This window comes from Coregonus lavaretus (genome assembly GCF_964263955.1).
Source record: "Coregonus lavaretus genome assembly, chromosome: 6".
Classification (NCBI taxonomy): Eukaryota; Metazoa; Chordata; class Actinopteri; order Salmoniformes; family Salmonidae; genus Coregonus; species Coregonus lavaretus.
Window position 1 is genome coordinate 4,322,197 of NC_139993.1, and position 26,737 is coordinate 4,348,933.

The 26,737-nt window shown below is 45.1% G+C and overlaps 1 protein-coding gene across 1 annotated transcript; it reads left to right on the forward strand.

The window, feature by feature from the left end:
* The first annotated feature begins 8,044 nt into the window (after window positions 1–8,044).
* LOC311131148 (ATP-binding cassette sub-family C member 10-like) lies at window positions 8,045–26,373 on the forward strand. The gene is made up of 22 exons (XM_084163984.1): window positions 8,045–8,123; window positions 8,658–8,859; window positions 9,125–10,499; window positions 10,761–10,988; window positions 11,275–11,431; window positions 11,607–11,770; window positions 11,875–11,954; window positions 12,066–12,237; window positions 12,505–12,603; window positions 12,838–13,027; window positions 13,154–13,231; window positions 13,424–13,609; window positions 13,709–13,841; window positions 14,143–14,335; window positions 15,046–15,389; window positions 15,748–15,917; window positions 16,663–16,823; window positions 17,231–17,484; window positions 17,804–17,949; window positions 24,923–25,020; window positions 25,317–25,429; window positions 25,592–26,373. The coding sequence occupies exons 2-22, from the start codon at window positions 8,669–8,671 to the stop codon at window positions 25,725–25,727; spliced, it is 4,668 nt and encodes a 1,555-aa protein (XP_084020110.1). The 5' UTR covers window positions 8,045–8,123; window positions 8,658–8,668; the 3' UTR covers window positions 25,728–26,373.
* The last annotated feature ends 364 nt before the right edge of the window (window positions 26,374–26,737 follow it).

The window sequence follows — 26,737 nt, forward strand, 5'->3', positions numbered from 1 at the left end:
ACGGCAGATTTTTAATGGAATATCTACATAGGCGTACAGAGGCCCATTATCAGCAACCATCAGTCCTGTGTTCCAATGGCACGTTGTGTTTGATAATCCAAGTTTATCATTTTAAAAGGCTAATTGATCATTAGAAAACCCTTTTGCAATTATGTTAGCATAGCTTAAAACTGTTGTGCTGATTTAAAGAAGCAATAAAACTGGCCTTCTTGAGACTAGTTGAGTATCTGGAGCATCAGTAATTGTGTGTTTGATTACAGGCTCAAAATGGCCAGAAACAAATAACTTTCTTCTGAAACTCATCAGTCTATTCTTGTTCTGAGAAATGAAGGCTATTCCATGCGAGAAATTGCCAAGAAACTGAAGATCTCGTACAACGCTGTGTACTACTCCCTTCACAGAACAGCGCAAACTGGCTCTAACCAGAATAGAAAGAGGAGTGGGAGGCCCCGGTGCACAACTGAGCAAGAGGACAAATACATTAGAGTGTCTAGTTTGAGAAACAGGCGCCTCACAGGTCCTCAACTGGCAGCTTCATTAAATAGTACCCGAAAACACCAGTCTCAACGTCAACAGTGAAGAGGCGACTCCGGGATGCTGACCTCCTAGGCAGAGTTGCAAAGAAAAAGCCATATCTCAGACTGCCCATCTTAATCTTTTCTTTTTATTGGCCACAATGCTAAGATACATTAATGACAACTGGTACCTTTCTCCTTTGCATTACTGTCATTCTTCCGGTTCTTGGGCACTGCTTCTACCAAAGGAAGGACCTCTTCAGGTGTACCTATTTAAAACGAATGAGAAGGGCATACAGAGTTTATTCAGACATAAATACAGTATAATTATACAGAAAAGTAATTCATTCATTATTCCATTATTTTAAATTTTACATTTTAGTCATTTACCAGACGCTCTTATCCAGAGCGACTTACAGGAGCAATTAGGGTTAAGTGCCTTGCTCAAGGGCACATTTATCAATCAATTTTATTTTATATAGCCCTTCGTACATCAGCTAATATCTCGAAGTGCTGTACAGAAACCCAGCCTAAAACCCCAAACAGCTAGTAATGCAGGTGTAGAAGCACGGTGGCTAGGAAAAACTCCCTAGAAAGGCCAAAACCTAGGAAGAAACCTAGAGAGGAACCAGGCTATGAGGGGTGGCCAGTCATTTACGTCATTTAGCAGACGCTCTTATCCAGAGCGACTACAAATTGGTGCATTCACCCTATAGCCAGTGGGATAACCACTTTACAATTATACTTTTTTTTGGGGGGGGGGGGGGGGGTAGAAGGATTACTTTATCCTATCCCAGGTGTTCCTTAAAGAGGTGGGGTTTCAAATGTCTCCGGAAGGTGGTGAGTGACTCCGCTGTCCTGGCGTCATGAGGGAGCTTGTTCCACCATTGGGGTGCCAGAGCAGCGAACAGCTTTGACTGGGCTGAGCGGGAACTATGCTTCCGCAGAGGAAGGGGAGCCAGCAGGCCAGAGGTGGATGAACGCAATGCCCTCGCCTGGGTGTAGGGACTGATCAGAGCCTGAAGGTACGGAGGTGCTGTTCCCCTCACTGCTCCATAGGCAAGCACCATGGTCTTGTAACGGATGCGAGCTTCAACTGGAAGCCAGTGGAGTGTGCGGAGGAGGGGGGTGACGTGAGAGAACTTGGGAAGGTTGAACACCAGACGGGCTGCGGCATTCTGGATGAGTTGTAGGGGTTTAATGGCACAGGCAGGGAGCCCAGCCAACAGCGAGTTGCAGTAATCCAGACGGGAGATGACAAGTGCCTGGATTAGGACCTGTGCCGCTTCCTGTGTAAGGCAGGGTCGTACTCTCCGAATGTTGTAGAGCATGAACCTGCAGGATCGGGTCACCGCCTTGATGTTGGCGGAGAACGACAGGGTGTTGTCCAGGGTCACGCCAAGGCTCTTCGCACTCTGGGAGGAGGACACAACGGAGTTGTCAACCGTGATGGCGAGATCATGGAACGGGCAGTCCTTCCCCGGGAGGAAGAGCAGCTCCGTCTTGCCAGGGTTCAGCTTGAGGTGGTGATCCGTCATCCATACTGATATGTCGGCCAGACATGCAGAGATGCGATTCGCCACCTGGTTATCAGAAGGGGGAAAGGAGAAGATTAGTTGTGTATCGTCAGCGTAGCAATGATAGGAGAGGCCATGTGAGGATATGACAGAGCCAAGTGACTTGGTGTATAGGGAGAAAAGGAGAGGGCCTAGAACTGAGCCCTGGGGGACACCAGTGGTGAGAGCACGTGGTGCGGAGACAGCTTCTCGCCACGCCACTTGGTAGGAGCGACCGGTCAGGTAGGACGCAATCCAGGAGTGAGCCGCGCCGGAGATGCCCAGCTCGGAGAGGGTGGAGAGGAGGATCTGATGGTTCACTGTATCAAAGGCAGCAGACAGGTCTAGAAGGACAAGAGCAGAGGAGAGAGAGTTAGCTTTAGCAGTGCGGAGAGCCTCCGTGACACAGAGAAGAGCAGTCTCAGTTGAATGACCAGTCCTGAAACCTGACTGGTTTGGATCAAGAAGGTCATTCTGAGAGAGATAGCAAGAGAGTTGGCTAAAGACGGCACGCTCAAGAGTTTTGGAAAGAAAAGAAAGAAGGGATACTGGTCTGTAGTTGTTGACATCAATGGGATCGAGTGTTGTTTTTTTGAGAAGGGGTGCAACTCTCGCTCTCTTGAAGACGGAAGGGACATGGCCAGCGGTCAAGGATGAGTTGATCAGCGAGGTGAGGTAGGGGAGAAGGTCACCGGAGATGGTCTGGAGAAGAGAGGAGGGGATGGGGTCAAGCGGGCAGGTTGTTGGGCGGCCTGCAGTCACTAGTCGCAAGATTTTATCTGGAGAGAGAGGGGAGAAAGAAGTCAAAGCATAGGGTAGGGCAGTGTGAGCAGGACCAGCAGTGTCATTAGACTTAACAAACGAGGATCGGATGTCGTCAACCTTCTTTTCAAAGTGGTTGACAAAGTCATCCACAGAGAGGGAGGGGGGGGGGGGGGGGGGGGGGGGGATTCAGCAGTGAGGAGAATGTGGCAAAGAGCTTCCTAGGGTTAGAGGCAGATGCTTGGAATTTAGAGTGGTAGAAAGTGGCCTTAGCAGCAGAAACAGATGAAGAAAATGTAGAGAGGAGGGAGTGAAAAGATGCCAGGTCGGCAGGGAGTTTAGTTTTCTTCCATTTCCGCTCAGCTGCCCGGAGCTCTGTTCTGTGAGCTCACAATGAGTCATCAAGCCACAGAGCTGGAGGGGAGGACCGAGCCGGCCGGGAGGATAGGGGACACAGGGAGTCAAAGGATGCAGAAAGGGAGGAGAGGAGGGTTGAGGAGGCAGAATCAGGAGATTGGAGGGAGAAGGATTGAGCAGAGGGAAGAGATGATAGGATGGAAGAGGAGAGAGTAGTGGGAGAGAGAGAGCGAAGGTTGCGGCGGCGCGTTACCATCTGTGTAGGGGCAGAGTGAGTAGTGTTGGAGGAGAGCGAGAGAGAAAAGGATACAAAGTAGTGGTCGGAGACATGGAGGGGAGTTGCAGTGAGATTAGTAGAAGAGCAACATCTAGTAAAGATGAAGTCAAGCGTATTGCCTGCCTTGTGAGTGGGGGGGGGTGGTGAGAGGGTGAGGTCAAAAGAGGAGAGGAGTGGAAAGAAGGAGGCAGAGAGAAATGAGTCAAATGTAGACGTGGGGAGGTTGAAATCCCCCAAGACTGTGAAGGGTGAGCCATCCTCAGGAAAGGAACTTATCAAGGCGTCAAGCTCATTGATGAACTCTCCAAGGGAACCTGGAGGGCGATAGATGACAAGGATATTAAGCTTAAATGGGCTAGTGACTGTGACAGCGTGGAATTCAGATGAGGAGATAGACAGATGGGTTAGGGGAAAAATTGAGAATGACCACTTGGGAGAGATGAGGATTCCTGTGCCACCACCCCTCTGACCAGATGCTCTCGGGGTATGCGAGAACACATGGTCAGACGAGGAGAGAGCAGTAGGAGTAGCAGTGTTTTCAGTGGTAATCCATGTTTCCGTCAGTGCCAGGAAGTCGAGGGACTGGAGGGTGGCATAGGCTGGGATGAAGTCAGCCTTGTTGGCGGCAGAACGGCAGTTCCAGAGGCTGCCTGAGACCTGGAACTCCAGGTGTGTGGTGCGTGCAGGGACCACCAGGTTAGAGAGGCAGCAGCCACGCGGTGTGAGGCGTTTGTGTAGCCTGTGCGGAGAGGAGAGAACAGGGATAGGCAGAGGCATAGTTGACAGGCTGCAGCAGATGGCTACAATAATGCAGAGGAGATCGGGATGAAATGAACTAAACATCAGGGAAAGGAGAGAGCAGGCCTCCCTCACCAAAAAAAAAATATATATATATATTATCAATGGAAGAACATAAGGCTAGAGTTCACTACCTGTTTTAATAATTGTTCCATTGTCCATGAGAATCACCACATCAGCTTTGTTCACAAACTCTATGCGGTAGGTGCAAAGGATTCTGGTCTTGCTCCTGAGGATTCCCATGATGCATCTCTCCATGAGCTTTTCCCACAGCCCACCTTGCCCACCACAACAACTAGGGATCCCTGGCAGACAAGAAAACAACATTACAACATTGCAGTGATTAGATGGTAGACTCCATGATTTCCGCGCTGTATAGGTTACATAGTTTGTGATGCAGGGTGCACACCTTAGTGATGGTGAGGTTGAGGCTATGGAGCAGCAGACTTCCTTTGGGGGACTCAGTCTCAGAGCCACTATCTCCCTCTGTGGGGTGGTTCCCAGTTATATCTGTGAGGGAATCCTGATGGTGTATAAGGGCATCAGTGACACCTATCCGCTTCAAGTCCTCAGCCCATGGCGTCCAATAGCTAAGAGCTGCGAAGAGGCTATGGAGAGCAAGTTCTTTGCAGTTGCCCTACCTGAAGACCTAAAGAAGAACATTTTCCATCACTACGGCTCTCAGGTCGGGAAACTGGCACTGTTCCAGAAGGCATTCCCTCCTTTGACTGACAGCGACAAGTTGGAATACGTCCACCGTGTAACTCTGCCTCGCTCCTCCGTCAGAGATGTGGTCTGGATCGATCCCAAATTCTTTGTTGGGGACGACTATGAAGAGGTTGTAACATCAGAGACCAAAGTTTTTTAATCAACCACAAAGTTCTGTGGTAAGAATCTGCAAGACCAGGCTCAGAAGGAGGCAGCAGAGAGGAGCAAACCAGCACATACATATCCATGTTCAGAATGAAGCATTGAAATACCAAAACCAAAGAGTTTAGTCTTAGGTACTCTGAAGAAACTCAACAATGAGCCAGACAACACGGCCAAATTCTTAGACATCACACTCTACATTAGGAAGGAATACTTCAAGACCTTTGGTGAATGTGCTGTATCCAAACATCGTGGCTCACCTGAGGCCTACCTTGACTTTCAGTAAGGACACCGAGAAGGGTGATGACCGGCCATACTGCATCAACATCCCGGTCAAGAGAGAGACCAGCTCTCCAGATAATACAGGTAGAACACTGTTACTGTTGGTGTGCTACATTCAGAATCAGGCCTAGTCTCTTGTAAATTACTTGTATTCCATAATGTTATTTAATTCACAACTTCACAACTATATCCAATGTTGTGTACACAGCTACTTTTTTTGTGATCAAATGTTTTTTATTTAGTCATAATTGTCAGCAAACATGAATACAGCCATACAAAATGAACCTCCGTTCTAATATTTCCTATGTTGTCGCTTTACCATTTCCCCCAAACAAGACCAAGCTGGAGCTACATATCGAGAAAGCAAGCGCTGGAAAAACTCCTCACCCCACTTGAGAAGGTAAGCTACACTGAATTCTGTATTGTCTCATTGATAATATCAGTCATTTTGAATGTTGTCTGTCCCGTACTGAGCTGCAGCTTCAGTATTGAAAGGGTACTGATGCTGATTGTTTCATACAGTTTGTTTCCACTCACCAGCAGTAGCCAGGGGAAAAAAGCCATATTACAACTTATGTGTTGTGATAATTGCGATGTTTGCTCTATATCCTGTTAGTTCATATACCTTGCGACCGTGATATATAGGCCTAAAGGCCGAGACAATAAGAAGACACAGTCGCAGAATAAATTCAACCACACCTTTGTTTCATCACAAAACTGGAGAGCAACCTCTGTCCGGTGAAGTCCACAAAGCATATTGCATATAACAAACAGTTACATGACCTACAGCATGGTCAAGCAAGTTAATGTTTCCGAAATTTTTGGATCACTAAACAACTATTGATTTAGAACCACAGAGAGTTAACGCAAGTCGCAAAGAAAACAGGAGCTGCCTCCACTATTCCAGCACCATTTCAAATTCAACATTTCAACATCATGAAATCGCCTATGATTAGTCTAATACAGTGACAACTAAAAGATACCAAAAACAATTTAGTCCAATCAACGTAAGCTAAATATGATGTGGCTGTCCATGGTTTTGATTTGTTTGTGTGTGTGTGTCATACAGTACACATTTTTATTTTTTGTTGTCCTAGGCTACCTGGCTAAAATGCTTGCTCGTTAGCCTAACTTCCTTTCACGGGTAACGTTAGCTAACATTAGCCTTCTACATCTAGCTACATATTGAACTTCCATCCTCTCAGGCCAGGGGCACAATGTATGAATGAATGGTTGGATCAGAATCGCAGTTATAATCATTGGTCAGTACAGAGAATTAAGTAAAACCACAAGTCCAAATACGATCTCCATCCATGACTAATTTAGGAAATAGCCAACTCTAGCTAGCTAGCCACCGGAGGACAACAACACAACGAGATGCAACAATTCAAGTTGTTTCTGTCAATGACATATGTTCTCGAAGCGATTTGATAGGAGTGAAGCCAAATCCAAACTGGCTTCCGTTGACACTTTTTTTTGGTGCGCCAGGACCATTCACAGTTGAGCTCACTCAGTTTAGCTCAACACTGATTGGCTATTATTTTATACATTTTTTTTTATCAAGGGAGGCAAATGCTCGCTGGGTTCCCTTGCATTCAATGCTATGGGCAGCAACAATGTCATACTCTTTTGGTCCAGTCAGCATTAGATAGATGGCCTACACATACTGTACAGAGGCAGAGCGGTGCTGTTTCGCTCGCTTGGATGCTTTCTCAGGTGAGATACGAATTGAAGGAAAATTATGAAACACAGAGAGATGAAAGATACATTATTTTTTATTTTTTTCTTGGTAAATGTTTTGGGGAAGCCTGGCTTCCCTTGACATACATGAATACACGCCACTGCTCACCAGCTCTGTTTGTTCACAGGAACTCGAACCCCTCTTCTGGCAGGAACAGGTTCCCAATAAATATATGTGTTGCGGCTGGTTCTGCGGTTTGTTTGGCCGCAAGAAGAAAACCTCAAACCACAAACACAATGTAGAGCTTGTCCAATAATAACGTCTTATTTTCCATTTAGGCCTTCATAGTATTGATAGCCTGTGACTATGTTTGTCACCAAATGATATCTGTTCACCTGCCGTTTACTTATATTCGTAAACATACATTTAAAAGAAAAATATTTTATTATTTGTATACTGTTCTACTTTGTGTGTTTTACACGTCTTTTGTATTTTAAAGACATACATACATGTCTTTTATAAGACTTTTCTTTCTGCTATTTCTGATATGGAATAAAAAAACGTTCCATATAGAGAAGCCTCCTGTGTCTTTTATGCTCAATGTAACTAATAACCATACATTGTTTTATTGTTCTATTTATGGTGTAGCTTGAAAAATCGAAGTGTTTTAATGTGTTGTTTTTTATTACATTAGTTAATTTATTTGCTGAAAATATGTTTTTAATTTGGATTTCTAATCTAGAAAGTTCTTGTAACTTCTTTCTAATCTTTTGAAATTTTGCAATAATCTCACGAAGCGAGTAGACAGTAGATTATTCATATTAATTAGTTAATGAATTTACAACAATATACACGATTATTTAAATTATTGCAACAATATCGACTTCACCGACTGCATACATTTGCGAACGCGCCCTGTGCTTTGGAGAAAAACATCCATGTGTGGCGTCACCGGAAGCTGTCACACTGCTGATGCTACCGCCACAAAATGCTACATTCATCCATGGATCAAAAACTGTAAACCGGTATTTAACTTTACCTTGACAATTGTGTTATCCCAAGTTGCAGAGAGAGTCTTGCCATATATACGCTTTATATCATGCAAAAGGCAATGTTTAATTAACTTGACGAACAATAACACACGCCGCTGGTGAGAGATTTGCTAGCCACTCATCCCAATATTTACAAATGTCCACCCAAGCAAGTATGGCTGACTAGTCGACTATGACAACTAGCTAACTAGCTAAACCATGTGCAACTGAATCATAGAGGCCTTCAAATTAGCTGACAGTAGACTGCTTATAGAGATACAAACACATTTCTTATGACCAGCCAAAACAAAACATTTAGCTACATATATAGTGTAGCTAGCTAGTACAGAACTGTGTTGTAGCCTATGTAAACTCACCCTTAAAAACCCAACCTGTTTGACAAGCTAAACACAGGTAGGCCTAGTTGTAGTCAACTGCAAGTGTTGCTGACAGATTTGACCAGACACGTTAAAAAACGAATTACAGAAGTTGTGTAGATATCTGCAATGTTTATAAACTTTTCAACAGATGCTTGGAGAATGGGGAGAGGTGTGGTGGCTGATTTTGGCCCCAGTGAGTTAATCTCAGGCCTGTGCCACACGGACACCCTCAGCCCTTTCCCAGTGTGGCGGGATGGAGCCATCAGCCCCTGTTTTAACCAGCTGGTTCTGGGAGCCCTAGCTCACGCTGTGGTGGCAGTCTTCAGTGCCTGCTACCTGAGTGCTCAGAGGTAACGGCTAGGCTAGAACATTCTGGCCACCATTAATCCTACAATACATACAGTAGTATGCGATACAGGCCCACATATTATACCTACATGTACCTAGGTAAAATAAAGATGCATTTGATTTCTACTTCCAGAACAGTAAGTTCATGTCTAGTTTATGTCTGTACTGGATCCCATTCTGTAGATCTGCATCTTTATCAGTTATTATATCTAGCCAGGCCATATTTCAGACAGCTCATCTACCATTTTATCCTTTTGCATTACACAGATGCAGCCTCCTCCGGTCCTCTCCCCCGTGTGGCTGGGGCCTCAGGGTGGCCTCAGCCCTGCTGGTGGCCCTGCTCTTTGTGGGGGACTTGGTCCTGGTGGCCCTCCTCCACCAGGGGGACATGTACCTGGACGTCCTGGCTGATGGATGTGCCGTCCTGGCCTGGCTGGTCCACTTTGGGGCCCTGCTTGTCCTCCAGAGGTCCATCTATAGAAGAACCAGGGGTCCCTCTTTGTTACTACTGCTGGTCCTGTTGCCTATCCCTAACCTGGTGGTCACCCTGCTGGCTTATGCCCAGGATGCCACCTATCTGGATCTGGCGGAGCCCCTTAGAGTGGCACGGCTGGGGCTCGCGGCCGCCCGGGGACTCCCTCTCCTGGTCTACTTCCTGGCCTTCGCTGCTCCCTGTGTCGGTGAAGGGAGTTACACAACCATGTCCGTCAATGATGCAGACAGCTCTCTCCTCATCCCAGAGAGTTCCTACCAGGACACGGGAGAAATGGTGGCAGAGGATGGCAGTAGCTGCGTCTCCCGCCTGCTCTACCTATGGTTGAACCCTCTGCTGAGGCGCGGGCGGTGCGGAGAGCTGGAGAGGCCGTGCGACGTCTATCTCCTTCCCCGGAGGCTCCGCACCAGCGCAGTGCGCCGACACTTCCTCCGCTGCTGGGAGGACTGCCAACAGGGGGCAGCAACACAGAGGAACACTACACCCAGGCCTGCAAACAGAAGCCTACAGAACGGAACATGGACTTCACCCCTCCAGGAGGAACTATCTGGTATAGCAGTGGAGGAGGTAGGACTGTTAAAAGTGTTGCACAAAGCCTTCGGGCTGCGCTACTACCTGCTTGGTGTGCTGAAGCTAGCGGGCAACATGCTGGGCTTTGCGGGGCCCCTGCTCCTCAGCAGCCTGGTGCGCTACATGGAGGAGGAGGGGGCCCCCGTCAGCTGGGGGGCCTGGTGTGCCACGGGCCTTTTCTTCAGCACCTTATTCTCTGCCCTCATCCGGAACCTCTTCGTCTTCGAGGTCTCGAAGGTCTCACTCTCGGCGCGCGCCGCCCTTGTCTCGGCCATCTACGGCAAAGCACTGCGGGTCAGCGGCGGCGGCCTGGCGGCGCAGTTCACCCTGGGCGAGGTGGTGAACTTCATGAGCACGGACACTGACCGCGTGGTCAACTTCTTCAACAGTTTCCACGAGATGTGGAGCCTGCCCTTCCAGTTCTCTATCGCCCTTTACCTGCTCTACCTGCAGGTGGGCGTGGCCTTCCTAGGAGGACTGGGTGTGGCTCTGCTGCTGGTGCCGCTCAATAAGGTGCTGGCCTCGAAGATCATGGAGAATAACAAGCACATGCTCACACATAAGGATAGTCGTGTCAAGGTGAGAAATTCTCTATGACTTTGACTATCTTTGACTTTTATCTTAACACACCAACCATAGCAAACATCAATATGGATGCTATTATGTTTATTGTTTAGACTAGTACTATTAAGTAGTAATTAAGTAGTAATTACTATATACAACTTCTACAGCTTTTATATTAAAAGTCTTCGATATCAAGCTTCGAAACTGCTTGCAGAAGTTTCACCTAAAGATGTGAACTCAACAATGTCATCTGTCTGCCCTGTCCTTGCCTTCCAGCTAATGACAGAGGTCCTCTTTGGAATACGAGTCATCAAATTCTACAACTGGGAGGCATACTTTGCCCAGAAGATAGCAGATTGTCGGAGGCAAGAGCTGTCCCACCTCAAGGCCATTAAGTACCTGGATGCTGTGTGTGTGTACACCTGGGGAGCTCTACCCGTAGTTATATCGATCATCACCTTCGTCACATACGTGCTGCTCGGCCATGAGCTCACTGCAGCCAAGGTAGGCATGGTCCATGTTTCATTTTGTGAAACTACAGTGCTTCATGCGATAGTAGTTACCATTTATAAGTGAGCAAACTATTTAGCAATCAATCTGTTCCAATGTCCTCACTAGCATACCGCCTTGTATGAAGTAATGTTTCGGATAGAACATTCCAAGTGGGTAGCTATGCTAGAATGGACATTGGAACAGACATACTAACTGTTGAAAGACCTACTAACTGATACCCAGGAACACGATGATGTGAGTACATCAGACTAATCAGACTTTCCCTCCTCCATTGCAGGTGTTCACCACTCTGGCTCTAGTGGGCATGCTGATCCTCCCCCTCAACAGCTTCCCCTGGGTCCTCAACGGCACCCTGGAGGCCAAGGTGTCCCTGGACCGCATCCAACGCTTCCTCAAGCTTCCCAACCAGGACCTCGATGCATACTTCAGTCATGGTAGGTAGGTGTGTGTGTGTGTGTGTGTGCGTGCGCAGCATAAATAAATAAAGTACATTTTGCTTGTACATACATTATTAATTAATACAATAACGCAATAACTCTGTGTCTATGAAAGTGAGATATGCAAATATGTGTATGAATGTTTTTCATTGACTTTGTGGCTCCAACTTAGTGGTCCCTGAGGACCCCCAGGACACCATTGTGATGAGTCAGGGCACATTCTCATGGCAGGGCCCCGGGGGGCCAGACCACCCCACAGAGGGAGATAGTGGCTCGGAGACTGAGTCCCCCAAAGGAAGTCTGCTGCTCCATAGCCTCAACCTCACCATCACTAAGGTGTGCACCCTGCATCACAAACTATGTAACCTATACAGCGCGGAAATCATGGAGTCTACCATCTAATCACTGCAATGTTGTAATGTTGTTTTCTTGTCCGCCAGGGATCCCTAGTTGTTGTGGTGGGCAAGGTGGGCTGTGGGAAGAGCTCCTTACTGGCAGCCATCACTGGAGAACTCAACAGGTAGTGCTAATCGCCTCATTTACAAAGCTTACAACACTCAAGTAAATTCGTTTTGTTTGTTTATTTCAATTACCTTTTTGGATATCATTGAGTTATTACTTCCTTCCGTAGGCGTGGAGGTGTTGTATACGTCCAGGGCAGGGAGGATGGGTTTGGTCTGGCCGCCCAGGAGCCGTGGATCCAGCATGCAACAGTGCGGGACAACATCCTGTTTGGCAGGGACTACAACAGTTCCTTCTACCAGGCCGTGGTGGAGGCCTGTGCACTCACAGACGACCTCAATGTGAGACTCACCTCTCTCATTATCTCTCATTATCTCTCATGATCTCACCTTTCACTCTCTTTATTTGTTTCTCTGCTTCAATCTCTCTTATCCTCACAGACAACCTCAATGCTAGCTTTCTCCCTCGTTCCATTTTATTTTGGCCCAGTCCAAACTTTACTTGACCAACCCCAAATATATTTCTGATATATCCAATGAATGTTATAAACACAAATTCCAAACTCTGTACATTTGAAAGTATTTGACTGAATTGTCTTGTTTGTCCAGATTCTGCCTAATGGGGACAGGACCGAGGTGGGAGAGAACGGAGTAACTCTGAGTGGAGGACAGAAAGCTCGCCTGGCCTTGGCCAGAGCTGTTTACATGGTAAGAGTCCTCACCAGAATTCATGGTAACACAACAGCCATCTAGAAAAGAGAGAGACTGTGTTTCAGTGAATCTCCAACTTTATTTAACAAGCAAACGTTTGCCAGGTTAGAGGTATGGATAGCAGAAAACATTCAATGATTTGCTTTTTGTATTGAATGTCAATCTCTCTTTTTGTCTTTATCTCTCTTGCACACATCTGCATACTCCCCCTCTCTCTTTTAAACACACAAGGAGAAAGACATTTTCCTCCTGGACGATCCACTGGCAGCAGTAGACACTGACGTGGCCCATCACCTCATGGAGAGATGCATCTTGGGAATCCTCAGGAGCAAGACCAGAATCCTTTGCACCCACCGCATAGAGTTTGTGGACAAAGCTGATGTGGTGATTCTCATGGACAATGGAACAATTATTAAAACAGGTAGTGAACTCTGGCCTTATGTTCTTCAATTGATAATGGAATAATGAATGAATTACTTTTCTGTATAAACATACTGTATTTATGTCTGAATAAACTCTGTATGCCCTTCTCATTCGTTTTAAATAGGTACACCTGAAGAGGTCCTTCCTTTGGTAGAAGCAGTGCCCAAGAACCGGAAGAATGACAGTAATGCAAAGGAGAAAGGTACCAGTTGTCATTAATGTCTCTTAGCATTGTGTTTTGGAATATATTGCTTGCAACACAGTGCTAATATCACTGATGCAGAGGAATTAAGGTCCATTTGATTACTTTCTACACCTTGTTGTTGAATTGAGTGATGGACTACTGTATGGAAAAATTGCCAGGTGTTTTTATGTGCATTCTGACTTGAATCAGATGTTATTGAGCGAGAGGAGGAGCAGGGTCCGTCCAATGAGCTGTTTGCAGAGGAGGAGTCTTCACTGTCAGGGGAGGAGCAGAAGGCGGTGGGCGGGCTGGCCTGGAAGGTTTACCACGCGTACTGGAGAGCGGTAGGAGGGGCCTTGGCTGTCTCCATCCTGCTGTCCCTACTCCTCATGCAAGGTACAGTGACCACCTGGTGCCTTAATATATGACATCACACTTCTGTTGCCTTTGCAGGCTTGCATATGTATTGTACATTTTGCTGTCTCTGTCCCTCAGCCTCTAAGAATGTGTCTGACTGGTGGCTGTCCCACTGGATCTCTAACCTGAAGAACAATGGTTCCGCCCAGAGTGTTCTCATGCCTGCCTACAGCTCACCACACCTGATGCTATTCTCTCCTGGAGGACTAATGTAAGTTAGATAGAGGTTGTTACAACGTTGGGACTGATACGCTGGATAAGATTCTATTACTCCGAATGTGCAGTGTGATTCCTCCTATATAATTCACTTATGACTCCACACTGCTTTATGTCATACTTTGATGCTCTGCATACATTTATAGACAGAGCCTCTAAATCTAAATCTTTTAGATTGTGCAGTAAAAGGATTAGGTGTAAAATCCCTCAGACATCCATGATGCAGCACACACGCATGACAATATTTATTAAGCAATTGCAAATTAAAATGTGTATTTTCTCCTCCTTATCCCCAGGTACCCGGTCAATATTAGGGAAACGACACCTTTCGCCAACATGAGCTCGGAGGTGAAGTTCTATCTGACAGTTTACGGTTCCATTGCGGGGGCTAACACTGTCTTCACCGCCTTCCGAGCCTTCCTCTTCGCCTATGGAGGCATCCGTGCAGCATCGGTCGTCCACAACAGACTGCTGGACACGGTCCTCAAGGTGGGCATCTTCTGTTCAGTTGACCCCTCAGGCAACTGGTTTAGTCATGGGCCATCAGCATGGTTTCAATCAAGCAAAGGCAGTATTTTACATTTGTGGCATAGTTATGATTTTTCTGGAAAATTATCATGGTTCAACTAATGCTTTGAGAGTGGAGGCTACTGAGGGGAGGATGGCTCATAGTAATGGCTGGAATGGAGTCAATGGAATGGTATCAAACACATCAAAGACATGGTTTCCATGTGGTTGATACCACTCCCTTGACTCCATTCCAGCCATTATTATGAGCCGTCCTCTCCTCAGCAGCCTCCACTGTGTGATAGTGAGAGTTGATGTTCTGTAGGTAATTTACAGTGTACTTGTTGTGTCCACACATTTCTAGTGTTGGGTACTGTTTGTAAAAAAATAAAAATATATTTTGTATATTATTATACATTTTGTAGTATTTTTTTAAAGGTATATTTTTTTGTACATAAACAAAAATGCTTTATTGGATAGAGGAGAGACAGTGGGAAAGCTCGTTTTTGGCTGAAAAGGCATTGGTCTGGATTCAAACCCATGCTGCAGCGGTATATGTGATCCGGAGGCAGTGGTTTAGACTTCTAGACTACTTTAGTCCAAGTGTTTGTAATGTTTACTGTTTACATTGCCATGATAGAGTACAAACACACCTAACTAACCCTGACCCGCCTCTCTCTAAATCAATCCAGGCTACAGTTACCTTCTTTGACACTACACCGCTGGGCCGCATCCTTAACCGCTTCTCCTCCGACCTGTACAGCGTGGACGACACGCTCCCTTTCTTCCTCAACATCCTGCTGGCTAACATCTTCGGCCTGCTGGGCATGCTGGTAGTGATGAGCTATGGCCTGCCTTGGGTCCTTGTGCCCCTGCTGCCCCTGGGCCTGCTCTACCACCGCACACAGCGCTTCTACCGACACACATCCAGAGACCTGAAGCGTCTGTGCAGCCTCACCCTCTCGCCGGTGTATTCACATTTCTCTGAGACGCTGAGCGGCCTGGGTACCATCCGAGCAAGTTCCAGTGCCGCCAGGTGAGGACGGTTAAGTTAGAATGAGGAATTGATATTTTTGGCCCACCTAGATCTGTGGTTACCAACCTTGATTTGGCTAGTTGAATCAGGGGTGTTAGCGGTTAGAGCTGAGCTGGCACAAAAGCCTGCTCAACCTGTACCTCTCTAGGACCAGTCCAAGGTCCTAGCCAAAACATAGTTTTTTGTGCTGGCTACTACTGTAATATTTGAAAATGTGAAAATTAGTTAATAGGATTTCAGTGTAAATACACAGTTGTCTGCCTGCGGTTACAGCTGAAATATTGCTATCAATGTATGGATTAGGCAACCTTCGAGTGGACGGAGACTCATGTTCTGTGTCTGTCTGTTGTGGCTCCAGATTCGAGGAGGAAAACGAGCGGCGTCTGGAGCAGAACCAGCGCTGTCTGTTCCTTAGCAACGCCGCCATGCAGTGGCTGGACATCCGCCTGCAGATGATCGGCGTCGTCGTGGTGACGGGCATCGGCGTGATCGCTGTCGTCCAGCACCAGTTCAAATCCATCGACCCAGGTGAGCAGCCAGCTAGCATGTTAGCATGTGTGCCTTAGTCAGCTCAGGTTTAGCAAACACATGCCTGGACTCAGATTATACTGTTGATATATAGTAGTTCTTGAGGCTACTGTAGAGGAGAATCTAGAAATAGTATCAGTACATGTACACTGAGTATACAAAACATGAAGAACACCTGTTCTTTCCATGACAGACTGACCAGGTGAATCCAGGTGAAAGCTATGATCCCTTATTAATGTCACTTGTTAAATCCACTTCAATCAGTGTAGATGAAGGGGAGGAGACAGGTTAAAGAAGGATTTTTAAGCCTTGAGAAAATTGAGACATGGGTTGTGTATGTGTGCCATTCAGAGGGTGAATGGGCAAGACAAAATATTTAAGTGCTTTTGAACGGGGTATGGTAGTAGGTGCCAGGCGCACCGTTTGTGTCAAGAACTGCAACGCTGCTGGGTTCTTCCATGCGCAACAGTTTTCCATGTGTATCAAGAATGGTCCACCACCCAAAGGACATCCAGCCAACTTGACACAACTGTGGAAAGCATTGGAGTCAACATGGGCCAGCATCCCTGCGGAACGCTTTCGACACCTTGTAGAGTCCATGCCCCCAACGAATCGAGGCTGCTCTGAGGGTATAAAGTGGGGGGGGGGGGGGGGTGTTCCTAATGTTTTGTGTAGAGTATACTCTTGTTTGCTGTGCCTAGTCCTTAATAATGACTGTTTGTCCTATGGGTGTTCTCCCTGCCAGGTCTGGTGGGTCTGTCCCTGTCCTATGCTCTGTCCATCACAGGCCTGCTGTCAGGCCTCATCTTCAGCTTCACCCAGACAGAGATGCAGCTGGTGAGTGTGGAGCGCACTGAGGAGTACTCCACCACCCTGCCCACTGAGCCACAACACGGCAGCCCACAGGTGAGGAGTCCTGCGAGGGCGTGTGCCTTATAGCATGCCACTCTGTTGCACCTCATTCAAGAGGCTCCATAATTCATTTAGTCAGAAGTGTACGCCACTCTGTAGACCTTTAGGTTATGTGGCTGGTTTTCAGTGGTTGTCTTTATGAGGTGTTGGATAGGTTTTCTTTCTACATTTACATTTACATTTTAGTCATTTAGCAGACGCTCTTATCCAGAGCGACTTACAGTTAATGAGTGCATACATTTTCTAAAATTACAACATATTTTTGTTCATGTTGTTTGGGTCTTTTAGCCTGGTCAGTTACTTCTTACTGAAGTGGCCATTCATTCAGTACATCAGGGGAATAGAAAACAAGTGCATTTATTAAATGACTGAGGACCCATCTACTTCCGTCTTTACCATAGGTGCCCACCTCGTGGCCGGAGCAGGGTTGGGTGGAGTTCCGTGGGGCTGTGCTGTCCTACAGAGAGGGTCTGCCCAACGCCCTGGACGGGGTGAGCCTGGTGGTCCGGCCTGGGGAGAAGGTGGGGGTGGTGGGCCGGACGGGCTCAGGCAAGTCCACCCTGTTCCTGGCTCTCTTCCGCATGGTGGAGCTGAACCAGGGTCAGATCTTAGTGGATGGAGTGGACACCAGTCAGGTGGGACTGGCCCAGCTCAGGTGAGGGAAGGAAGAGATTATGTTGATGACTGTGGTGGTGGTGTGATAATGATAATAATGGATTTAAACGTTTTTTTGTACTTTTCCAACTGCTCGACACAACATTATTGTGCACTTGGATGATGATGGTGATCTGTGCATCTGTAATAAAAGCCCTTTTATAGGTGACGACATTCATCGAGCATGTCTGCATATTTTGAACTACCAAAAATCAATTCCTTTTGTTTGTTTGTTCGTTCCTTCCTTCCTTCCTTCCTTCATGAATCTAGCGTAGACGACAGTTCCATTTTTCACACTGTGTTTGTGGCTCCCCCTGCAGGTCCAAGCTGGCCATCATCCCCCAGGACCCGTTCCTGTTCAGCGGGACGGTGAGGGAGAACCTGGACCCATGTGGACGTCACCCGGACCCCCGGCTACTGGAGGCCCTGGAACACTGTCACCTGAGTCCTGTCATCAACCGCATCGGTGGGTGAGAGAGAGAGAGAGAGGGAGGGAGGGAGGGAGGGTGGGTGAGAGAGAGAGAGAGAGAGAGAGAGAGAGAGAGAGAGAGAGAGAGAGAGAGAGAGAGAGAGAGAGAGAGAGAGAGAGAGAGAGAGAGAGAGAGAGAGAGAGAGAGAGAGAGAGAGAGAGAGAGAGAGAGAGAGAGAGAGAGAGAGAGAGAGAGAGAGAGAGAGAGAGAGAGAGAGAGAGAGAGAGAGAGAGAGAGAGAGAGAGAGAGAGAGAGAGAGAGAGAGAGAGAGAGAGAGAGAGAGAGAGAGAGAGAGAGAGAGAGAGAGAGGGTGGGTGGGAGAGAAAGAGAAGGTGAAGGAGGGAGAGAGGATGAATGAGGACAGTAGAGGAGGGAGATTGTGATGGAGATAGAAAGGAGATGGATGATGACAAAGCATGCAAATGAGAGGGTGATATAGCAGATGAGAAACAGAAGAGTAGTTGAATTAAACAGACATACAGAATGAGAGACCAATGGAGAGAAGAGGGGTATCAAACAGGTGAAAGTAAATGTCCCGGCAAAATAAATAGTGTGGGTACGCCGTACCGGTAAAACGTGACCCATCACAATAATTAAAAGGAAATGCCAAGAAAACTATAGGCAATTACACCATTATTTAACATTACCGCATGTCAGCTGCATGACAATTAGCGAGTTGACTAGAACACGGTCCAGATACCCTCCAAATTGCGTTGTGGTTCGAAGAGACCACTAAAATGTTGCAAAGGCAGAGATAAGTGACCGAGATGCGCGCGTACAGCATTGGATGCATCAATTCGGGCTACAAATGCTGTGGGCCTAATGACAATCGCCGAATGTCATTACACTTTTAGTTAAATTTTTTACAGATTTATCTTTCCATTCAGCAAATTGCAGGTGCACTGTGGATGCTGGAATTATTTTGTGAGTGGAAAAACATGCGTGGATAGCCAACAGGAATGCCTTTTGAAGTGATCGTTTCACAATCAAATGAAAACATCATGACTGGTTGTTATTATGCCACATTAAAAGTTAATACATGATAAAAGTTATATGACAAATCTTTACTAGGCCCACGGAGATCATATGACATTAATAGGGATTCTATATGTAATCTATGCATCTATATGAAATTCTATGATTAGACTAGGGCTGTTACGGTGACCATATTACCTCCACACTTAGTCATGGTAACTAGGCTTCTCCAAGCTCTGATGGTCATTAGTAGCCTACCAAACTTGCTAGCTGCCTGGTACTCAGCACTCTATTGTCCCTCTAATCATTCTGACATCAATGCAAATGTAATCAAAAATCAAATCAAACACTTCATGAGAGCCCATGAGCTCATGTTGCGCAACATTTCTATAGGCTCTGCAATTGTGTGAGAACATCGTTTTGATCCTCTGTAGCTCGGCTGGTAGAGCACGGCGCTTGTAACGCCAAGGTAGTGGGTTCGATCCCCGGGACCACCCATACACAAAAAAATGTAGTAGCTGGTAGAGCACGCATGACTGTAAGTCATGGATAAAAGCGTCTGCTAAATGGCATATTATATATTATTATATATTATTATTATATATTATTGATGGCGTCTATTAAAAAGAGGAGGATCCCATCAGCTTTCTATAGGCTAGGCCTACTATATTTATTTCTCAACTTTCCTAATATTAAACACATTGCTTCGCTTTACATCAGAAGTGTAGCCTATCTGGCTGGCATTAAAATTAACCATGGGAAATGTGTCCTCTATCCGCTATTTAAGTGCATAGATTACATGTATTTTTTTCTAAATGAAAACAAATTTCACACATATTATTTAATATATGTAAAGACAAGATTAAATCAAGAATAGTCTAATTGGTGACAATATTAGCCTATCACTTGTCAATGATATACAGTTGAAGTCGGAAGTTTGCATACACCTTAGTCAAATACATTTAAACTCAGTTTTTCACAATTCCTGACAATTAATCCTAGTAAAAATTCCCTGTCTTAGGTCAGTTAGGATCACCACTTTATTTTAAGAATGTGAAATGTCAGAATAATAGTAGAGAGAGTGATTTATTTAAGCTTTTATTTATTTCATCACATTCCCAGTGGGTCAGAAGTTTACATACACTCAATTAGTATTTGGTAGCTTTGCCTTTAAATTGTTTAACTTGGGTCAAACGTTTCGGGTAGCCTTCCACAAGCTTCCCACAATAAGTTGGGAGAATTTTGGCCCATTCCTCCTGACAGAGCTGGTGTAACTGAGGCAGGTTTGTAGGCCTCCTTGCTCGCACACGCTTTTTCAGTTCTGCCCACAAATGTTCTATAGGGTTGAGGTCAGGGCTTTGTGATGGCCACTCCAATACCTTGACTTTGTTGTCCTTAAGCCATTTTGCCACAACTTTGGAAGTATGCTTGGGGTCATTGTCCATTTGGAAGACCCATTTGCGACCAAGCTTTAACTTCCTGAATGATGTCTTGAGATGTTGCTTCAATATATCCACATACTTTTCCTTCCTCATGATGCCATCTATTTTGAGAAGTGCACCAGTCCCTCCTGCAGCAAAGCACCCCCACAGCATGATGCTGCCACCCCCGTGCTTCACGGTTGGGATGGTGTTCTTCGGCTTGCAAGGTACCCCCTTTTTCCTCCAAACATAACGATGGTCATTATGGCCAAACAGTTCTATTTTTGTTTCATCAGACCAGAGGACATTTCTCCAAAAAGTACAATCTTTGTCCCCATGTGCAGTTGCAAACCGTATTCTGGCTTTTTTATGGCGGTTTTGGAGCAGTGGCTTCTTCCTTGCTGAGCGGCCTTTCAGGTTATGTCGATATAGGACTCGTTTTACTGTGGATATAGATACTTTTGTACCTGTTTCCTCCAGCATCTTCACAAGGTCCTTTGCTGTTGTTCTGGGATTGATTTGCACTTTTCGCACCAAAGTACGTTCATCTCTAGGAGACAGAACGCGTCTCCTTCCTGAGCGGTATGACGGCTGCGTGGTCCCATGGTGTTTATACTTGCGTACTATTGTTTGTACAGCTGAACGTGGTACCTTCAGGCGTTTGAAAAATGGTAGACCAGACTTGTGGAGGTCTACCATTTTTTTTCTGAGGTCTTGGCTGATTTCTTTTGACTTTCTCATGATGTCAAGCAAAGCGGCACAGAGTTTGAAGGTAGGCCTTGAAATACATCCACAGGTACACCTCCAATTGACTCAAATGATGTCAATTAGCCTATCAGAACCTTCTAAAGCCATGTCATCATTTTCTGGAATTTTCCAAGCTGTTTAAAGGCACAGTCAACTTAGTGTATGTAAACTTCTGACCCACTGGAATTGTGATACAATGAATTATAAGTGAAATAATCTGTCTGTAAACAATTGTTGGAAAAATTGCACAAAGTAGATGTCCTAACCGACTTGCCAAAACTATAGTTTGTTAACAAGACATTTGTGGAGTGGTTGAAAAACAAGTTTTAATGACTCCAACCTAAGTGTATGTAAACTTCTGAATTCAACTGTATTATCACTTGTGAATGATGCCCAGCCTATGTGCATTAACGCAAGAAACAGCGCCTAATTCATTACTTTTTCAAATCATAGTCCCACACCTCATGTAGCCTAGCACATAGGCCTACAGTGAGGGGAAAAAAGTATTTGATCCCCTGCTGATTTTGTACGTTTGCCCACTGACAAAGAAATGATCAGTCTATAATTTTAATGGTAGGTTTATTTGAACAGTGAGAGACAGAATAACAACAAAAAAATCCAGAAAAACGCATGTCAAAAATGTTAGAAATTGATTTGCATTTCAATGAGGGAAATAAGTATTTGGTGGCAAAACCCTTGTTGGCAATCACAGAGGTCAGACGTTTCTTGTAGTTGGCCACCAGGTTTGCACACATCTCAGGAGGGATTTTGTCCCACTCCTCTTTGCAGATATTCTCCAAGTCATTAACAGACCCATGGGGCGGCGCAGAATTGGCCCAGCGTCGTCCAGGGTAGGGGAGGGAATGGCCGGCAGGGATGTAGCTCAGTTGGTAGAGCATGGCGTTTGCAACGCCAGGGTTGTGGGTTCAATTCCCACAGGGGGCCAGTATGAAAAAAAAAAAAAATAATAATAATGTATGCACTCACTAACTGTAAGTCGCTCTGGATAAGAGCGTCTGCTAAATGACTAAAATGTAAAATGTAAAAAAATTAAGGTTTCGAGGCTGACGTTTGGCAACTCGAACCTTCAGCTCCCTCCACAGATTTTCTATGGGATTAAGGTCTGGAGACTGGCTAGGCCACTCCAGGACCTTAATGTGCTTCTTCTTGAGCCACTCCTTTGTTGCCTTGGCCGTGTGTTTTGGGTCATTGTCATGCTGGAATAACCATCCACAACCCATTTTCAATGCCCTGGCTGAGGGAAGGAGGTTCTCACCCAAGATTTGATGGTACATGGCCCCGTCCATCGTCCCTTTGATGCGGTGAAGTTGTCCTGTCCCCTTAGCAGAAAAACACCCCCAAAGCATAATGTTTCCACCTCCATGTTTGACGGTGGGGATGGTGTTCTTGGGGTAATAGGCAGCATTCCTCCTCCTCCAAACACGGCGAGTTGAGTTGATGCCAAAGAGCTCCATTTTGGTCTCATCTGACCACAACACTTTCACCCAGTTCTCCTCTGAATCATTCAGATGTTCATTGGCAAACTTCAGACGGGCATGTATATGTGCTTTCTTGAGCAGGGGGACCTTGCGGGCGCTGCAGGATTTCAGTCCTTCACGGCGTAGTGTGTTACCAATTGTTTTCTTGGTGACTATGGTCCCAGCTGCCTTGAGATCATTGACAAGATCCTCCCATGTAGTTCTGGGCTGATTCCTCAACGTTCTCATGATCATTGCAACTCCACGAGGTGAGAACTTGCATGGAGCCCCAGGCCGAGGGAGATTGACAGTTCTTTTGTGTTTCTTCCATTTGTGAATAATCGCACCAACTGTTGTCACCTTCTCACCAAGCTGCTTGGCGATGGTCTTGTAGCCCATTCCAGCCTTGTGTAGGTCTACAATCTTGTCCCTGACATCCTTGGAGAGCTCTTTGGTCTTGGCCATGGTGGAGAGTTTGGAATCTGATTGATTGATTGCTTCTGTGGACAGGTGTCTTTTATACAGGTAACAAACTGAGATTAGGAGCACTCCCTTTAAGAGTGTGCTCCTAATCTCAGCTCGTTACCTGTATAAAAGACACCTGGGAGCCAGAAATCTTTCTGATTGAGAGGGGGTCAAATACTTATTTCCCTCATTAAAATGCAAATCAATTTATAACATTTTTGACATGCGTTTTTCAGGATTTTTTTGTTGTTATTCTGTCTCTCACTGTTCAAATAAACATACCATTAAAATTATAGACTGATCATTTCTTTGTCAGTGGGCAAACATACAAAATCAGCAGGGGATCAAATACTTTTTTTCCCTCACTGTATATGTTTTGATAAAGTTTGTATCACAACTAAAGTGGCCAAATAACTTCTTAAAATTAAGCACATGAATCCACTTTACAACTGGTGTAGAGCCTAACATGCATACATAGGCGGCGCGGGAGTTTCAAGTTTGGGGAAGATAATTTTCACCATAAAAATGCACCTTTATAATAAAGAATTACATGCATAATCGCATTTATGATCACTTTTGAGAATGGTGTTTTCCTGCTAATTGATTGCATTTTGGAACATTCACGCTTATAGCCTACTGCCGTGTGCACATTGCTGCGCTTATAATGTGAAGAAATAGCCTAATAGTTTATTAAAATTTTAAGCTAAATGTTCTGATCTGTTGCATCAGCAGCATTATTTTTAATACATTTGCTAAAAACCTGTTTTCACTTTGTCATTATGGGGTATTGTGTGTAGATTGATGAGGAACAAAATTAATTTAATCCATTTTAGAATAAGGCTCTAACATAACAAAATGTGGAAAAAGTGAAGGGGTCTGAATACTTTCCAAATGCACATATTCAGCCACTGGCTGTAAAAGGCATTGTTTTGTTAAGAGGGCATTACAGCCACACTAGGGGGATGCTGCCGGGAAATTTGAGGCATTATCAAGTGCTTGTCAAATTGTGAATGAGAGACTGATGAAGTGTGTGCAGCCTGTGCAAGAAACAAAGCAGAGCTCATGACTTTCATGCAACTTTTTTCAAATCATCATTAGTTACATCTTGCAGCCTTAGAATGTATTAAAAATCTAAACATATAGCCAAACGTTTGTATCACAACTAAAGCTTTCTGTTTCTTTGTTAACCCCTCAATACAGAATAGCCCCATGTGCGCACTCCCTCAGAAATCCTTTGGAGAAAACATCCTTTCTATTTTATTCATCTATGTTCAATTGTATTCTTCATATTATAATATAATGCCATGGAATTCTAAGCTAATCTTGTCTGCTAATTGAGCTAGTGTAGCCCACAGCCATATGGTATAGCCTGATCAGGGCCTAACATAAGGACAACTCAGAGTATGCTATTCTGTTCTTCTGAAATAGACTACATTTTCTTCATATCATGTTTCTTTAGACATGTCTAAAATAAATAATGGATTTATTGTGATGGTGTAGGCTATATTACATAGATTTATTCGACTTTTTTAAATGTAGATGTTCCTAAGGTCTGCATCATTGGCTTGTAGGCTATGCGTGGAAGCCAGGAGATGCTAAATGTGTTTATGTTCATTAATGGTCAATTACTATGAGACCGGCAGTTATTTGCTTGACAATCACCGGCTGACAAAATGTAATGACCGCCACAGCCCTAGATTACATAGTATGTCCCGTACCGGTAAGAAATGAAATCTACTTTCCCCCCTGGTATCAAACGAAGTGAGAGTGAAGGAACAAGGAAGTAAAGGAGAGTGAGAAAGGAAGAGAGTGAAGGGTAGTAATTAGTTTGTGTCTGTAAGAGTTTGGTCAGGTGACCTCACTAACCTTTGTGTGTATCTTAGGTGGTCTTGATGCTGAGGTTGGAGAGAGGGGCAAATGTTTCTCTCTGGGACAGAGACAGCTGCTGTGTCTGGCCAGGGCTCTGCTGACTGAAGCTAATGTAAGAACCAGCCCGCACCATCCATCCATATCAATTACTAACATGGCTTTGAATTCATCCATCCATATGAATTACTAACATGCTTTGAATTCATCCATCCAAATTACTAACATGGCTTTGAATTCAACCATCCATATCAATTACTAACATGGCTTTGAATTCAACCATCCATATCAATTACTAACATGGCTTTGAATTCAACCATCCATATCAATTACTAACATGGCTTTGAATTCAACCATCCATATCAATTACTAACATGGCTTTATTTCTCAACCATTGTTTCCTCTCTATAGATTCTGTGTATTGACGAAGCCACAGCCAGTGTTGACCAAAAGACTGACAAGCTGCTACAACAGACAATCAGAGAGAAGTTTCAAGGCAAGACCGTCCTCACCATTGCCCATAGGTAAATGATTCAGTGAACACAACTTTACATAACGATCTTAAGTGCTATAGAAGACATTTATACCGAATTATACATAACTTACGTTTTCATGGTACATTTATAACATAATTTGATGTCACAGTTGAATAAAGTGGCACCTTGATTTTCTCTCTCTGTCAACAGGATGAACACCATCATGGACTCAGACAGGGTGCTGGTGATGCATTCTGGGAAGGTGGTGGAGTTTGACACCCCTGCTGATCTGTGCCAAAGAGACGACTCAGTTTTCTGCAAGCTGGTTGGTGGGAGGGGAGAATGAGAGGAGACGCCATCAGAGGACTAATGACAATGGGGATCTCTCTCTCCGTTTCCCCACAGGAGGCCAGTGGTGGTCAGACTCGGTGGACCAACCAACCACCCGTCCAATGGAGGTGGTAGAATTTGGCCCTATAATAATTACTGGTCCAGGGTCAGATTTTTTTTTCTTCATCCCCATGATCGTTAAGGTTAGGATTTGGTGTAGGGTAATCTGATCCTAGATCTGTGGTTAAGGGCGGAGACTTCTACCTCGAGGCCCACTGACTGACATTTGACCTCAGAGAGCAAGGTCTGAATAGTCCAACCCGAGTGAGATTATTATTTTACTACATTTTAGGAAGTCGGGTTAATTTTCTAACCTGGGCGTCGTGGAATTTGATCCTCTTTCCCTAAAAGCATGTTGGTCATGATTTTTTTTTTTTTACATGAAAGTGGATTTTAACTTGGCCCCGTAGACAATCGATCTGATATCGACTTAAGTTTGCTTTAACACTAAAGAAACATGTAGCAAACACACATTTATTTCTGAAGTTAACTGTCCAGACATCAATGAAGAGGATACAGCACTGAGACCCTATAACTTGTAATCACTCAATCCTTTAGTTTTCTGAAAATACAATATTTTCAATAAATTCTTGTTTCCTCAATAGCCATTACATTTACATTTGTAATTTACCACACGTTTTGTTTTTTGCCCTAGCACTACACAGCTGATTCAAACAATCAAAGCTTGAGGAGTTGGATATTTGAATCAACTGTGTAAATCCTAGGGCAAAAACCAAAATGTGCACTCAGGGCGGGGCCCCAGGACCGAGTTTGGGAAACCCTGATTTAGCAGACACTCTTATCCAGAGTACCTTACAGGAGAAATTAGGGCTAAGTGCCTTGCTCAAGGGCACATCAGATTTCTTTCACCTTGTCAGCTCGGGGATTCAAACCAGCAACCTTTCAATTACTGGCCCAACGCTCTAGGCTACCTGCCGCCCTATGTAAAACGAATGACAGCCAGGT

Coding starts and splice junctions, on each gene's coding strand:
- LOC311131148 (XM_084163984.1), top strand. CDS start 8,669: ATGGGGAGAGGTGTGGTGGCTGATTTTGGCCCCAGTGAGTTAATCTCA. Junction 12,604..12,837: donor TGGCCAGAGCTGTTTACATG/GTAAGAGTCCTC, acceptor TAAACACACAAG/GAGAAAGACATTTTCCTCCT. Junction 13,610..13,708: donor GTCCCTACTCCTCATGCAAG/GTACAGTGACCA, acceptor TCTGTCCCTCAG/CCTCTAAGAATGTGTCTGAC.